Source organism: Podarcis filfolensis (assembly GCF_964270895.1).
Source record: "Podarcis filfolensis genome assembly, chromosome: 4".
NCBI lineage: Eukaryota > Metazoa > Chordata > Lepidosauria > Squamata > Lacertidae > Podarcis > Podarcis filfolensis.
Window position 1 is genome coordinate 39,826,449 of NC_139607.1, and position 15,124 is coordinate 39,841,572.

General features: G+C 40.4%; 1 protein-coding gene across 10 annotated transcripts in view; it reads right to left on the bottom strand.

The window, feature by feature from the left end:
• The window catches only part of CTPS2 (CTP synthase 2), a 66,214-nt gene that overhangs the window by 37,117 nt on the left and 13,973 nt on the right, over positions 1-15,124 (bottom strand). For 4 of the 10 annotated variants that reach the window (XR_014547767.1, XM_083612340.1, XM_083612337.1 and 1 more), the window contains exons 2-11: positions 13,023-13,228; positions 10,182-10,352; positions 9,100-9,200; positions 8,616-8,732; positions 7,934-8,017; positions 6,584-6,664; positions 5,061-5,212; positions 3,956-4,088; positions 2,118-2,206; positions 888-982 (exon numbers count right to left, since the gene is read on the bottom strand). Coding sequence is in view for 8 of the 10 variants with exons in the window: in XM_083612340.1 (XP_083468466.1) it covers positions 888-982; positions 2,118-2,206; positions 3,956-4,088; positions 5,061-5,212; positions 6,584-6,664; positions 7,934-8,017; positions 8,616-8,732; positions 9,100-9,200; positions 10,182-10,352; positions 13,023-13,228 (1,229 nt within the window). In the remaining 2 variants the exon portion in view is untranslated. Of the gene's footprint in view, positions 1-887; positions 983-2,117; positions 2,207-3,955; positions 4,089-5,060; positions 5,213-6,583; positions 6,665-7,933; positions 8,018-8,615; positions 8,733-9,099; positions 9,201-10,181; positions 10,353-13,022; positions 13,229-14,184; positions 14,805-15,124 lie in introns of those variants that run through there. The other 6 variants (XR_014547768.1, XM_083612341.1, XM_083612344.1 and 3 more) reach the window with 6 other exon arrangements.

A 15,124-nucleotide genomic window follows, 5' to 3' on the forward strand; every position in this document is an offset into this window, starting at 1 on the left:
TAACCCTCCTCCCATGCACTGTTTCCTGGTCTAAATTGTCCTCCAGTATGGTTTCATCTTCTCTACTTTAACCTTATAGCTAGAACTTTATGCACACTTATGAGGGTGTAAGTCTTCTTGAACTCAATACAATATACTTCTGAGTAAACATGCTGCATGTCAAAAACATTCAGTAAGAAATGGAAGTGTTAGAAACTGAAGCAGTGTTAGAAACTGAGATATGAAAGCTAGGAGCTAAATGGCACCTTAATCCTAGGTTATGGGCACAACAACAGAATGTCTAGGTGCGCTTTTTTATAACAAGAATACAAAGCTGAAAGTGAATGAACTGCAGTTAAGATATTATGTTCATTTTTCACACGGTCTAGTCCTTCCCCAGCCCACCCCCCTAATATTCTTAAGAGGGTCTCTTCTCTAGTTTTCAGAGAGTAGCTGGAAGTGGGGAGGCAGAAAAAGGCCCTCCTTTCCTTCCACTCTGCAGTTTTAATCTGAAATCTTAGGTGCAGTACTGTACCCAGAGATCAGAAACTGCTGACACTAATGAAATTCCCTGTTACAAAATGCGCCTAGAACAATGGGAGTTTTGAACACTGGGCAGAGGGAAGGGCGAGTTGATTTCCAGTAGATCCCTAGTGCTGCTGAGATTTTTGCAAAACATTAAAATGCTGAACTAGGTGAGCCTTGATCTCACTTAATAGGGCACTTCGCTAAGAAGTGCATATTCAGGCCAACTGATCACAGATTAGTCATGCCTTAATTAATAATAGTCTCTGAGTGAGTGGACACTTATGTTTTGTAAATCAAAAACACATCTGTTAAGCAGATGGATTCTAGTTTATAAATATGAGACTGTGCAAGTTGGCCCACTCCTGAAGTTGAAGTCTTACCAAGAAAAGGCTTTTTCTTTTTTCTTGCCCATGAAATTGCTTGAAGTTTTCCCTCTGTTCCCCTATGTCCAAAACCTCCAGGAACTAATATACAACTGGAATAAAATACAAAATGCAAACACAGCAGCAGATGAGAAGATAGAATGGCAAGTTAGTTTAACATGTTACTTGGGGGGGGGACATGTATGTACAGGAACAGCAGCAAGACCTCACTGTGCACAAAAGCTTCCACCTTCTTCAGATTTCTGATCCAAGAGTAATACGGCTATGATACAACTAAAATTTGCATCATGAAAACTGGACAGTAAAAATACATCATAATCACCATACAGCAAATCAGTTCTGCTTCAAATACTGTAAATCTCTATAAACATTCACCAAATTGTTCAAGTTACTCCAGAGTTTCAAGTCACAAATTACAGAACAAAATGCCGAAGTGTACAGTATGAATCCTAGCCGGTGCTTTGAATTGTAAACTTGAAATAGTGGAAGCATTCAGAAAGGCTCCCACTATATTTCAATGAAAAGATACACTTTAAAATACATTTGTTTTATTTTAATTTATGACATTTGACAAATTTGTGCAAAACAAACTAGACTAGGCATATTCTAAAACACAAGGCATTTGCAATCAGTTTAAGCCATCCTTCTTGTTATCCCTTAACAACCCATCAACATTACATTTGTCAAGTGTTCAGTTTTAAAATTCCATGTCTACATGGCATTTTAAGTGCCTATTAAGAGTCTCAGAACAAATTGTAAGTTTTGCAGAAAGTTTGCTTTACATTAACACGTTCAAAATCATAGTATCAGTTCAGCATGGATAAGCTCTAAATACAGGCATCCCAATGCTTAAGACAGAGCTTTCCAAACTGTGTGTCGTGGCATGCTAGTGTGTCAGCTGCAATGTGTAGGTATATCGCGTGAACACTCCCTGTGCTCCTCCCAGGGCTGGAAAGAGGTTAGTTTAATCTTCAGTTTGCTGGTAAAACTGAATAACTGTGTTGTGAAATGATGTGTGTCTAAAAAGTGTGTCACCAACATGAAAAGTTTGGAAAGCCCTGGCTTAAGGGCTAATGTGGGTTTTTAACAAATCTACGTGTCTTTGTACAATATATTTGCAAAGGAATAAACTAACAAAATCAAGCACTTGAAATTATAAGGCAACAAGGTATTGAAACCTGGAAACTTTTAAAATTATTTGAGGTTAAGAACTAGACCATCACTTACTCTGCTTTGCATAGTTTTTGCCAGGCTTGGTGGAATTTCACTGGATTCTCAACCTCTGTATTATTTTCAAGGTCTGTTGAATCTATATACTAATTAAGAAAACACATACACACTCACATTCATGTGTAAGACAATACAATTATTTTCATATAATGATCTTCATACGCTATAACTAATGAAAAAACTATAGGAATTTCCAATGGGGAAAAAACTGAATACATGAAAAATACCATCGCCTCAGAATGGTACATACTTTTTTCCATAGATGACTAGGATTGCTGTAATTTAAACAACATGAAAGCTTTGCTATGCTACGAAACTATCTTGTATCACTATATTCCCTTTTAACTTTCTGATAGAAAACGCCTTAAGCAGTTATTTTACATTTTTTGTTTTTCCAAATGATGGAAAGGCAAGTGTGGAGGAACTTTCAGCCTGGAGGACAAGCTTGAACCATTAGGGGGTCCAGTTTGGCCTGTGAAGCCATTTTCCCCCAAACCATGCCCACCTATCAATCAGCTGATATCACCAATGACATCAGCTGGGGGAGGGAGGGCAGGGTTCCATTTTGCATTGGCTGCAGGTGCCTGTTCCCAATACCAATTAGCTGATGAGTGGGGGTGAGATTCTGCTTAGGTTATGTGCCAGGCACATGCAGCCAAAGAAAGCCTGTAAAATGCAGAAGCTTGCTGCATAAATGCTCCAAGGCTGGCATAGTTTGATCTCCTTGTTTGGGGCTGCGGTGGGGGATTGAGAAGTCGCTGGATCTTTTGGATCCAAATCTTCCTCTGGTCCTTGCATGGCACACATCCCATTGACACTACTGACACTGCAGCTACAGGCCACGGACGTTTCTATGGGGAGGAGTAATCCAATACTGAATATTCCCCTCTTCCCTCTGAACTCTCTTTACTGCTTTGGAAAGTGAGATCTGATGTTTCCTATAAATACTGAAATGCTCTCCTGGGGAACACAGGAGTGCAGAGTTAAAACCACAGTCCACAGAACACTTACACCTAAAGTAGATTAGCCAGTTGAAAAATTGTAAGTGTAAATGGATATTCCTAGTCATATGTTAAATCAATGCCTTAGTACTTAATGCTGCAAATAGGATTAATGAAGTCAACAAATATCCACGTTAGTATTTGTTAAATGTATGCAATTCCCTTCATAATGAACAAATCCAGTTAAGGGAATTACTGTATCGTTTTTCAAAATAAACATCATGTTCAAGTCACTCCATAGTTCTATGCCCATTAAGTTATAATCAACTTATCCTTTATTTCTAAGCAATATTCATGAAGTGAAAGCCTAGCTATTAAGTAAGGAAGGAGAATGCAAATAAAGGAAGCAAGGTACCATATTTTTCCATGTATAAGATGATTTTTTTTGCTAAATTATGTTAGATTGTCTTATACACGGAAAAATACAGTCTCTTTCTTTCAGCAACACAGAGACCAAGATTTCCTTGATCTTCCCAGCTGCAGTGAAAGCTTCCGCCGCCAAAGACATGTTTCCACATGGGAGGCAGGCGCAGCTCCCCACAAGTGTCGCCTCCTCCTTCTCCTTCCCCCCTTCCCAGATGCACATGCCGCTCTCTCTCGCACACACGGGTGCTGGGTAGCGCAATGCCGCAAACCATGTAAGCTTAAGGACAGCAACTGGAGCACTGCAAGGAAACTACATCCTGGGCCTGCTCCACCTCTTTGCTTGGCAGGCGGCATTGGAGAAACATAGCAAGTGCGCACAGCTGCCTAGGGAGACTTAAGACTGCTTAAGTCTTGGGATTTAAAAAAAGGGGGTTGTCTTATACATGGAAAAATACGGTAAGTCCTCACCATTAAATTCAGTCTGTGGTTAATTGCTAGGGCTGAATGTTCTAGGGCCTTGAAAACAGAGGTATAGCAATCACTCAGCTTTGTATACTTGCCAACCAGAGCTACAGAACATGTCTTCAACATCCTTTCATACCTGACAATATAAAAGATCAATCAATGTGCAAATTTCCACAAGGAAGGGGGGAGACATTTTTTCTTATATTTAGTAAGTCACTAAACCACTTATAAACTTGAATTACCTTTGGTCTAAATATCTATTTCTTACATATGATTAAAAAAAACAACCATGGAAAAACATTATCTGAAGTGCTGTAAATTCAGATTGCTAAGGCCTCTATTACAACTAGGCTCCAGCCAATAAGCAGGGCAAAGTGCTCCGTCTCAAATGGCAGATTTTGGACTATCATTAAAATCGATTCCTATGAATTCAGGGGAAAGGAAAGAAAGACAGAAAAAAGAGATCCAACACGTGATTATTGATGATGGTATGGAAATAATTCTCATGCGGAGCCTGACTGATTCAATAGTTGTTGGGAATCGCAAGTGGGGAGGGTGCTGTTGCTCTCTGGTTCTGCTCATGGGCTTCATCCAGGCATCTGGTTGGCCCCTGTGAGAACAGGATGCTTAACTAATGGGCCTTTGACCTGATCCAGCAGGAATCTAAAGTTCTAAGAAGTAGAAATCAGCAAAGATCTTTCCCTCATACTTTCCTAATCAGTATTTACAGTGACGGGGATGCAAAACTGGGCACAGAAATCGGAGAGGACAAGTTGGATACAATTTACCTTGCTAAGTCATATGAAACCTTTGTTTCAGTGTTCATTGTCCAAAATGACACATTTCAGGTTTAAGAAATCATATTAACCTATGAACAAGTCTTACTAAGCCATTTCCCAGGGTTATATATTAGCCCTGGGAGCACACTATAACTACTGTCTTGCTACAGTCATCACAAAACAAACAGACCCTAAAAATTATGCTTGCATATTGTGTTATTCACTACTCTGTGGCAAATAGATTTGCAGGTGCAAAGTAAAAAGAAGAAGAAGAAGAAGAAGAAGAAGAAGAAGAAGAAGAAGAAGAAGAAGAAACGGAAGAACAGTACCTATCTGCCATTTTCTTCCATTTGAAAAGAAGATCACTTGGCTGGTCATCAATTGGCAAATTCAGCCTCTCTTTAAAATATTTAATTATCCCTTGCTCTTCCAGCAGAAGAGGCACTCGATAAGTGGAAGAAACATCATGGATGAATATTACCTAGGAAAAATAAAATTTAAATTACTGATATGTGAAACTTAAAATTGAAAGATACATCCATACAAATCATATAGCTTTCACACATCACACCAAGCAAACCCAATGCGAGGAGACGAGCTCAAAGGTGCTGCATGTTGCACTGAACTAATGCAAGCTGGAACTAATACTTGTTCTTTGTTAAAGCTTGTGATTGTTCTGGACCCCAGGTTTCTGAGTACTCATGTGTAACACTGCACCACAAATAAGCTTGTAATATACTGGCCGTCCAATATGCATTATTATTTTTAACGCTAAACAACTGCACTTCCTGCAAACCCACATTGGAAAAAAAAATCTGATGGGTCCAGTATTTTAACTTGCATTGAGGAGGCATAATTTTCTATCAAACATATAAAGGGCCTGCTGGATCAGGCCAATAGCCTGTCTAGTCCAGCATCTTATTCTGGCCAGTGGCAAACCAGATGCCTGTGGGAAACCAGCAAGCAGAGCACGAGAACAAGAACACTCTTCCCTCCTGCAATTCCCAGCAAGTGGTACTGAGACACATTGCCGCCTCCATCTAAGGAGGTAGAAAATGGTCACGATGGCTAGTAGCCACTGATAACCCTCTCCTCTATGGATTTGTCTAATCCTCTTTTAAAGCCATCTTTGCCTCTTAGGAGAGTGAGTGCTGGTGTTAAAAGAGAGGGAGAAAAACTTTTCTCTTTCCACTTTCTCCGTGCTATGCATAATTTTATAAACTTCTATTATGTCACCTCCTCCTTTGAGTTATCAGCCTCTAAACAAACAATTGCACTGGTGGGGCGGGAGGGAGCTCATGAATCTGTTTTCATTTCATGGTTAGACAACTTTGAATAGTAAATTTGTAATCTGCAGGCTTGTCTAAGAATGCAACACTGACCTCTGCTGGGATGTAATGGGAGTCTGATTTCTGAATAAGTTGATTGTCCTAGTGATGAACAGCACAATCACCTGATTAAAAAGGTAAAGGTAAAGGGACCCCTGACCATTAGGGTCCAGTCGTGACTGACTCTGGGGTTGCAGCGCTCATCTCGCTTTATTGGCCGAGGGAGCCGGCGTACAGCTTCCATAAATCGCGCTGAATTCAAGGAGGATTACTCCCAGACAAATAGAGCTAGGTTTGTAGCCTATATTACTGTATGTAGCATAATGCACAAACTATTATAAATTACAGAATAAAGGAATCCTGAAAATAACTATTTGCTTTTTGATTATCTCAATGAGCTGCTGTTTGTCCCCCGCAACCCGCCTCCAATGTCCCACATACTCGGTCACATGAACTAAAAATAAAACACCTAGAAAATGATTGCAGACATTAGAACAACTGTGACTGTTAAAGACCTTACCAACCTGTTCAGGTTCCACATGGCAAAACATGGAAATCTTTTCTTTCACAGCCATTTCTATAGGTTTAGTACTTCTGCAGACTATCTGTCAAAAATACAAATCTACAGATAAGCAGCACAAATTGCAAAAACACCAACATCTTCCTCCTTTTTATTTATTTACATAATTAACATAATATTTAAATGTCCTGTTTTCCATGGAAGAAAAAACACACTCCCATTGAACAACTTACAGTCAAACAACAGCATCTTATCATCTAAACGATTATAAGTTTCTTTTTCTGCCCTACAATGAGCTGCTCTGCATGAGCAGGGGATACACAAATTGCCTTCATGTTAAGAGCTTTTCTGATTGAAATAAATGGACATGTTAAACGTCTATATACTGGGGCCTCGTTTGCATGTCTTGTACTTTTGCCAGAGAACATTCAATAATATGTGTTCCCTTTTTTTGGAGGGGAGGGGGTTCACTGACTAATAAATAAGCAAAGCAGATTGGATCCAGAATTTGCCTTCCACATGTGGAAAAGCTCTTTCTATCCGATGGAAATATTTTGTGGATGGAGACATGCTGTGAGGTCGCTGGGGCTGCAGAGTGATGAGTAAATCAGCAAATGTTGCCTGCTCACACCTCACCATTCCAGGACAAGAATTACCCCCTAGTGGAACTCTACTCACAAAACACGCCTAAGGGAGTGAAGTCCAGATCTGAACCAATATGCACAGCCAAAGATTTAAGGCAAGCCCTTCAAGTAGAAAACTTATATGCATGTCTGTTTAAGGTACTTAACTTCCCCAGGATTAAGCATGAAGTATAATAGGTGGAAAACCAAACAGGCACAGAAAGAAACATAAAGTTGTGTGATCAACTGGACACCTAGCTTAACATTCCATTAGCATATTACCTGTTCCATCAAAGAATACATTGCTATGCTAATAATAATAATAATAATAATAATTTATTTATACCACGCCCATCTGGCTGGGCTTCCCCAGGCACTCTGGGCGGCTTCCCAAAAAAATATTAAAATACTGTAATACATCAAACATTAAAAGCTTCCCTAAACATTTAACAAAGTATTTGGATTCTGAACACATTTTCATGATTTTATTGAACACATTCCTACTCAAACCTGACAGGAGCAGCTGGTGGATTGGATCCACCACTGTGCCAACTTCCTTGCCATCTCTCACAAACAACCTCTTAATAAGTGCAGTGACAAGGCTGAAGAGAGACTAGGTATGTCGTAATGCCCGCCACCCCAACTAGTCACTCCTGCTGCCTGAGTTATATTGCTACCTTTATACTGGCCTTCCTTTCTAACATGGTATTGTAAAATTTTATCAAACTCACCAAGTCAGGAGAAAGGCCAAGCCCTCTTAAAGCCCGGACACTATTCTGAGTAGGCTTTGTTTTCTGCTCTCCGGTAGCATTAGGCTGAAAAATAAATGTTTTGTGCCATTGACTGCCATTGCAAAATTAAAATCTGATCAGCAACTATATTAATATGCACGGAAGCCACTAAAGTAGCTATTTCTCTGCTTTAATGACTTGTTCTATGGTTGCCCGAGCACAAACATCCACAGTAAGAGTTGTACACTTTGTCTCATTAGTATGAAGCCACAGACCCATGTTGGACTTCTCTAAAAATAAGTCATACAGTCTCCCAGACTTCCTAAAGCATATCTTCAAACAGAGTAACGTGTCTACAGCTAATGGATTATTTTATATTAAATGATTGCTTAAATTCTGTTATAAGGCTCAGTGCCATCCATGTAAAATGTTTAGGTTTTATTCTATTTCATCAGCCGTAATAAATGTTTAGCTTCTCAAACCTTCCCCAAAAGATACTATATTTTTCGCAACCAAACCTAGGGTGAGAATAAGATGAACAGGTATCAGCGCATCTATCATCAAGTTAATGTAATTTGCTCGTTGTTCACAGTCCTTAAAAATACCCTATATGAATATTTCCCCCAAAAAAATTTAGTTGTGTAAAACAATAATGCACAATAGAGTATGAAAAATGACTTACTTGTGGTACAAGGCTGACATGGATATTGCAGAAGTTCTCTCTTTTGGCCTTAAACTGAAATTGTCGGAAAGCTTCTACAAAAGGCATCCCTTCAATATCTCCAATAGTTCCACCCAGCTGAAAAGGAATATCTATAGTCAACTAGTTTGAGCAACACGAAAGGAAATTGACTTCTATCACCTCTATATGCTTCAATTTTAGTTTAGTGTTGCTTTTTTTAAAAAAGGAAAGAACTACCATCCTATGCAGAGTGCCAAAAATAACATAGGTCAATGAGTGGTGGCTACTGACTGATATGACAACTGCTTCTGTAATGCAACCCACATATGTAATAGCAATAATGATTGCTTAATAATTATTTCCTTGCAGTTATTCAAAGTAGCTTTAGAATGACAGAAGAAAACCAATGAGGAAAAATACTCTGCATTCACATTATAAAACAAACCCTGTCTTTATCCACTATTTCACACAATTTCTTACTTACCTCAATTACACATATCTGTGGTTCTTTCTTATCAGAATCCACAGGAACCTTTGCCTGATTCATTACCCATTCTTGAACAGCATCAGTAATATGTGGGACAACTGCAAGGCAAACCAAATGGTAATGCTAGAAAAGGTGAAAAATGCATGACAAGATGCAACTCTGTTCAAAGTAAAAATCAGATGCAATTCAATTAAATTAGAATAAAAAGATAGCATTTAAAGCTATAGCAAATTCCTTTCATATATGAATCTGAAAAGGTCCCTCAAAAACTCCAAAGTAAAAAAGAATAAATGAAGTGAAAATAAAGTACAAATGCAACGGATGATATCTAGGAGTAGCATCCCACTTGTGCGACAGACTACTTCTTGCACAAACATGATTTCCTCTTTAGGAGGGAGGAAACAATATGCTTAGAGGGTTGGGGGACTGTCTGATGCAACCTGGGGGAAAGGTAACAGGGTGATTCAGGAGGGAGAAAAGGAATGAGAAGTCCCACAGTATCAGCTAGTGAAATGTTGGAACTCACCCAATTTGGGCTGGTTTTATACTATTAGAAACACTGGTAAAGTGGGTTTGAACACTTCTGCATAAGATTTTTAAAACATGCCTCTGTAAATACTGTACATACGTCGTCGTCATTTGCTTTCAACATTTTGAACAGTTCTATTGCTACTTGGCATCCAGGAAAGGTTATGCATTTAAATAAGAAAACAGTATCGCAGAGACAAATATGGTGACAGTGGGATGCCAGCCCTGCAAAGATTATTTCATCAGTCAAATACATTAGGTGTGTGTTTTGAACACTAAGCTAATAAATAAAGAATGTTTTTTTTAAAAAAACTTTTGGCAATTATACCACACTTTGGTTATGAGACACTAAACTAATCCATATGAAGATGACTGAAGACTTTGGATTTGGAAGTCCTATGATCAAACCTCTGCTCAAAGATCACTGGGTGGCCTTGGCCAAATCACAATCTCTCCGTCTAATCTAACACCCAGGGGTTGTTGTCAACAAGATAAATTGGGGTGACGACAGACGGGGGAAGGGAGGGCAGAATATCAATATGATAAAGCACCTTGAACTGTTTTCCCCATGTAATCTCCATGCCTTTCTTTATTGATGACATGCTGATAGATCTTTCCAGTGGTGATGTTGTTATCCTTGTAAAGGTTAATATCCAAGAATCGTTCATAGTTTCCCAAGTCGAGGTCAACTTCTCCACCATCGTTTAGCACAAAAACTTCACCTAAAGAAACAAAGCATGCTTTTACATATTTTAGTGAAACATACATATTTATTCTTCAATCTCACAATGTTATGCACAAAGATATATTTCAAGTACATCCGTTCTATTTGTCCAAATTAAAGAATATTCCTTTTATATTTGACTGTGAACCAGGAGCTTTTACTAGTTTCAGTACGCAGAGAAGTAAAGGTCTGCTCTAAGTACGTTAAAAGAAAAAAAAATCAAAGTCAATAGAAAAGTAACAAGAAGCACAAAAACATAAAATAAGACAGAAGGCCAAGTTACTTTTAAGAGACACAGTGCATATTTCAAAAGTATTGATGTTGAACGGAGGTAATTTCTTGGTAGCAGAAAGGCAATGTATAATGGTTAAAAATAAGCTGAAAACAAAACTAATTTCCACTAGCAGATGCATTGTAAACAACTTGGAGAAATCTTAATACCATTTCGGGGTGGAGCGGGGAAAGATTCCACCTATTTTAGTAAAATTATGAAAAAAAATCATTTGGTAACAATATCCAAATCCATGAAATTACATGAACATTCATTAAATATTAGAATGAGGCTGAAAAGGGATTTCCATTTTCCCACACTGTTTTTCTGTTCTGGGCCTATCATATATCCTTAATGCCCTGACACATTTTCTTCTTGTATGCTTGGGTCAAGGAGAAATTAACTAACACAAAAAGAATGATTAGCTCAGCAGAAAGGCCACCTTGCATCATCTCTTACAAAATAAAAATAATTAGTTAAGTCATAAAATATATTCCATGATCTGCATTACCATGGTCAGCTACCTCTACCAGAAATCATATGTCACAGATGTCAGTGCCAAAGGCTACTGTTAAAAATTCACCTACTACATTAGGTCTAATATAAAATGCATTACATTTTACAGCCAGCTCTTTTGAGTGATTCTATGCTGTTGAGATTCTTAACAATAAATCTCAAATTAATTACCCTGTAATGTATGAGAATAAAAATCCTACAAATTAGTTGTTCCGTCTTAGTAGCTATGTCCTTGTAACCTCTCTCTGCAAGTTATTTCCTTTTCTTATAACTGCAAGATTATATTAGCTCACAAGTCCCAGTTATTCTAGTAAACCTGGTTAGAACCACACAGAAAACAGAGGCCCAAATTAGACATGATTGTGATAGATCTGTCTTCAAATATGGACTGGCCTCAATAGTGGAAAACACTAGATTTATAATGCAAAAGGAACACATGGGTGGGGGATATTGAACTTTCCCCATCAGCTACTCCCAAAGTTCATCAAACCCTGCGAGACCTTTCCTCCAAACAGGCTCAAATAGTAAAAGTGATCCTGGCTGAAAGAAAAAGTCATTGGGGGTGAGTGAGGCCAAGGTTCAGAATCACCCAACCGCATTACCTTTCTGGTGCTTTAAATCTAACTCCTGTTTATACTGTTACATAGGTGGCACGCCAACCCCCAAACTCTGCTGAGTGGTAGCAAGATTACAGGGGGTTCCAGGCGGTCACCACGGGTTTGTGTTTCTGTTGAGAATCAAGATGTGGCAGAATATGATTTATTCACATATTTATACCTGAATTTGGATGGAGGGAGTTCAGATCTTACAGCATGGTCATCTCAAGAGGGGATTGTTCCCCACAGCACTGCAACACTAGACTCCAAAGCATCTCTCCCAGCCTGCATTCAGCCAGTCTACCAAGATAGATCTGCCTTTGCTCTCTTTCTTCCCAGCACACCTCTTGCCCAAATAACTCCTCCTCATCCATCTGCTATTCCAAACCTAGTTTTTTACAGGAACATTTTTCCTCTGAGTACAACCTGCCCCCTCCCTGTCATCTAAGCAACTCCTGTCTGCCCAGGCCCAAGGATTCCTCTTGGATGTGGGTCATCAACACCTTTGTCATGTTAACCTCTCTAGCCCAGGCGAGGCCCTTGCTTGGAAAGGAAGCTTAGCCTGTATTTTTCCACTGGCCTGAATTCTTCCATTCAGTAGTACAAATATTAACTAGATTCTAACATTCATTAATTAATTGGATTTAGGGGGGTCTCTCCTCTCCCCCCAAATTTATGACAATATATAACTGGTTTGCATTAACATCAAAAGTTATGCAGGCTTAGGCTGGATCAGAGGTTACTAGTGATAAAGCAAGAGCAATGCCTCCCCCTTCCCCTAATTCTCATACGTCATGAATCAAGAAACTCTGAGGAGACCAAATCCAATTCAGAAATCTCTATAGACAGTTCAGATGTTTCAGGAAAAACCCAGTGCATGAGGACAGAAGATGGGTGTAGAAGATGTAGGAGGACTGGCAGGAGAAGAACTAGATCCTAACAAATGTGAACCAATCCTACACAAGATTAACACATGTTAAAGTAGATATTACACTGGGCAGTTGACTGAGAGAAATGCAAGATAAGTGTGTTTACTGAGACATAAGTCCTACCAAGTTCAATGAGACTTACTTGTAGTTAAATGTGCATTGGATTGCAGTTTTAGGAGCCTCATTGAACTCAGCATGACTTCTGTTTCTACAGTCATGCATAAATACAATACTGAAGTCTCTATTATATCAGACATTTCACAGCTTCATATTCCAAAAAAGAAAAAGAGATCAATTTCTCAATAAAAAGGAATGCAACCAAGTTTACAGGGAAAAGAGGTTTGTGTCACTCGTACCATGTTCATACGGTGAGAAGGTTCCAGCATCTATGTTAATGTAAGGATCTATTTTGATTGCAGTAACTCGTAGACCGCATGATTTCAAGATGGTGCCTATGCTGCTTGCAATAATTCCTTTACCAATGCCTGAGATGACACCACCAGTTACCAGGATGTACTTCATGGGATAATTATGGATACACTGTGGTACTTGAGCTTGAAATCTAAAAATGAAGAGTTAAAAGTGAACTTATGAAATACTATGAATTTCCCCATAAAAAGAAGAAAAGCTGGAGCTATTTTCAATATGGAAAAGTATTTTTCACACTTTTCATGGAACTCCCTGTGAAATTTATGTTGTTCTAAAATTCTTCATTGACACCAGAAGACAGCAATATAAATAGGTTCAAGGAAGGACAGAGAAATGCCTAAAGACATCACCAGCAACAAGGCAGAGTATCCAAGAAGGAACTGTGATGTTCAGAGTATTCCTAATGACAGAAATCATATTGACAATCAACAAATTTAGGTGCTAAGTTAATGACAGCTATGTAGCCAAAACTGGGCTAATGAGAAACAAGAGAGAGGGTGCCTCAAAGCTTACAATAGTAGAAAAAAATCTTTTTAACAATAAACGTTAAAGTGGTGGGGGGAAACATAACAGTTCAATGAGGACTACGTATGGTGAAGGGCCACAGATTGCTAAACTTGATTGGGAGCAACAGAATGGAGAATTCTGAAAGAAGGTATGGCTGGCTCCCTAAAACCCTAAACAAGGGAACTCCAAAGGGTTCACTCCCAGTACAGTACTCTTGTTCTTGTACATGATGCATTGCGGAAGGCAAAATACTGAGCTAAATGGACAGTGGTGGAGCATATGCTTTGCTTGCAGAAGGTCTCAGGTCTAATCCCTGGCATCTCTGGGAAAAACACTTATCTGGCATCCTAGGGAACAGCTGCCAATGCCAGGGATGAGGCCCTCCATATGGGTCCTTCCACAGTTTTCATTATCCACCCTTGCAACGAATTAATTATTAACAAATAAATACTTGTTTTGTGGCACAGCACTGCACTTTTATTAAAAGCGCCAAAGCTGAACAACCATGTATAACAGTGCAGCGGTTGTACTGTTGGGACACAGCAACGGCTGGCCCAGTCACAATCTCCCAGGTCAACCTACCTCGCAGGGTTGTTTGGAGGGCGAACCGCGGAACAATAAAAACAATCAATAAATAATCTCGCTCTGGAAGGGACTCTGTTATAAAGTGTGGCGTATTAAAAGAATCCCTCTTCCCGGGAATTTGAGTGCGGGCGGTAGGTAGCTGAGGAACGGAACCCGAATCCTGCACCTGTTATCGCCGTCGCGGAGAGGAGGGATCCAAGCAAGGAGGAGGCCCGAAGCTTTGCTTTGCCTGCTCTAGGAACCAACCCCCGAGGAGCCAGCCGCCATGGCCGCGGGACGGGGTGCCTACTGCGACCCAGGGGGAGAGGGACTTGGCCGGCGCTTCTCCTCCTGCCGCCGCCGCGGGGCCCCTCGGGTGACGCGGGGGCCTCCCGTGGTCGCTCAGGAGAGCCAGCGCGCTCGCCCTGGCGGGGAGGCCCGAGAGGCCGCTTACCTGCGCCTGGCGCGGTCCGAGAAACGGCGTCGGCGTCGCAGCCAAGTTCCCCGGCCGTCGCCGCCCCCTCCCCGCCGGCTGGTTGCAAGGAGACGGCCGCTTTCGCAGGAGCGCTATCCCAAGCGGCCGCTAGAGGGGGGGGGGCCTCAAAACTCTCAAGCCCAGCCGCCGTTGTTTTTTTCCTAATAATGACACTCGCTTACTATCATGCATGCAAGCCGCCAGATTTGCCCACAGGGCAGATTTGTGCACTGTTCGCATGCAGAGTGATGAGAAAATCACTTTTGTGGGTGACTGAGGTGACAGGTAGGCAGCAAGGAAGGAGGGCTGGCTTCGCACCATAACCAGGTCCCCAAGACCGTCTTCAGCTGCTCCTGCAACTTATGGAGTACCAGTGCCACAGGCTGCCTGCCATCTGTGTCCGAGTTTTTTGGCCCACAAAATCAATACGTAGGGCCAGCTCAATACATTTTGGCACATGAGGCGAATGACAAAATGGTGCCC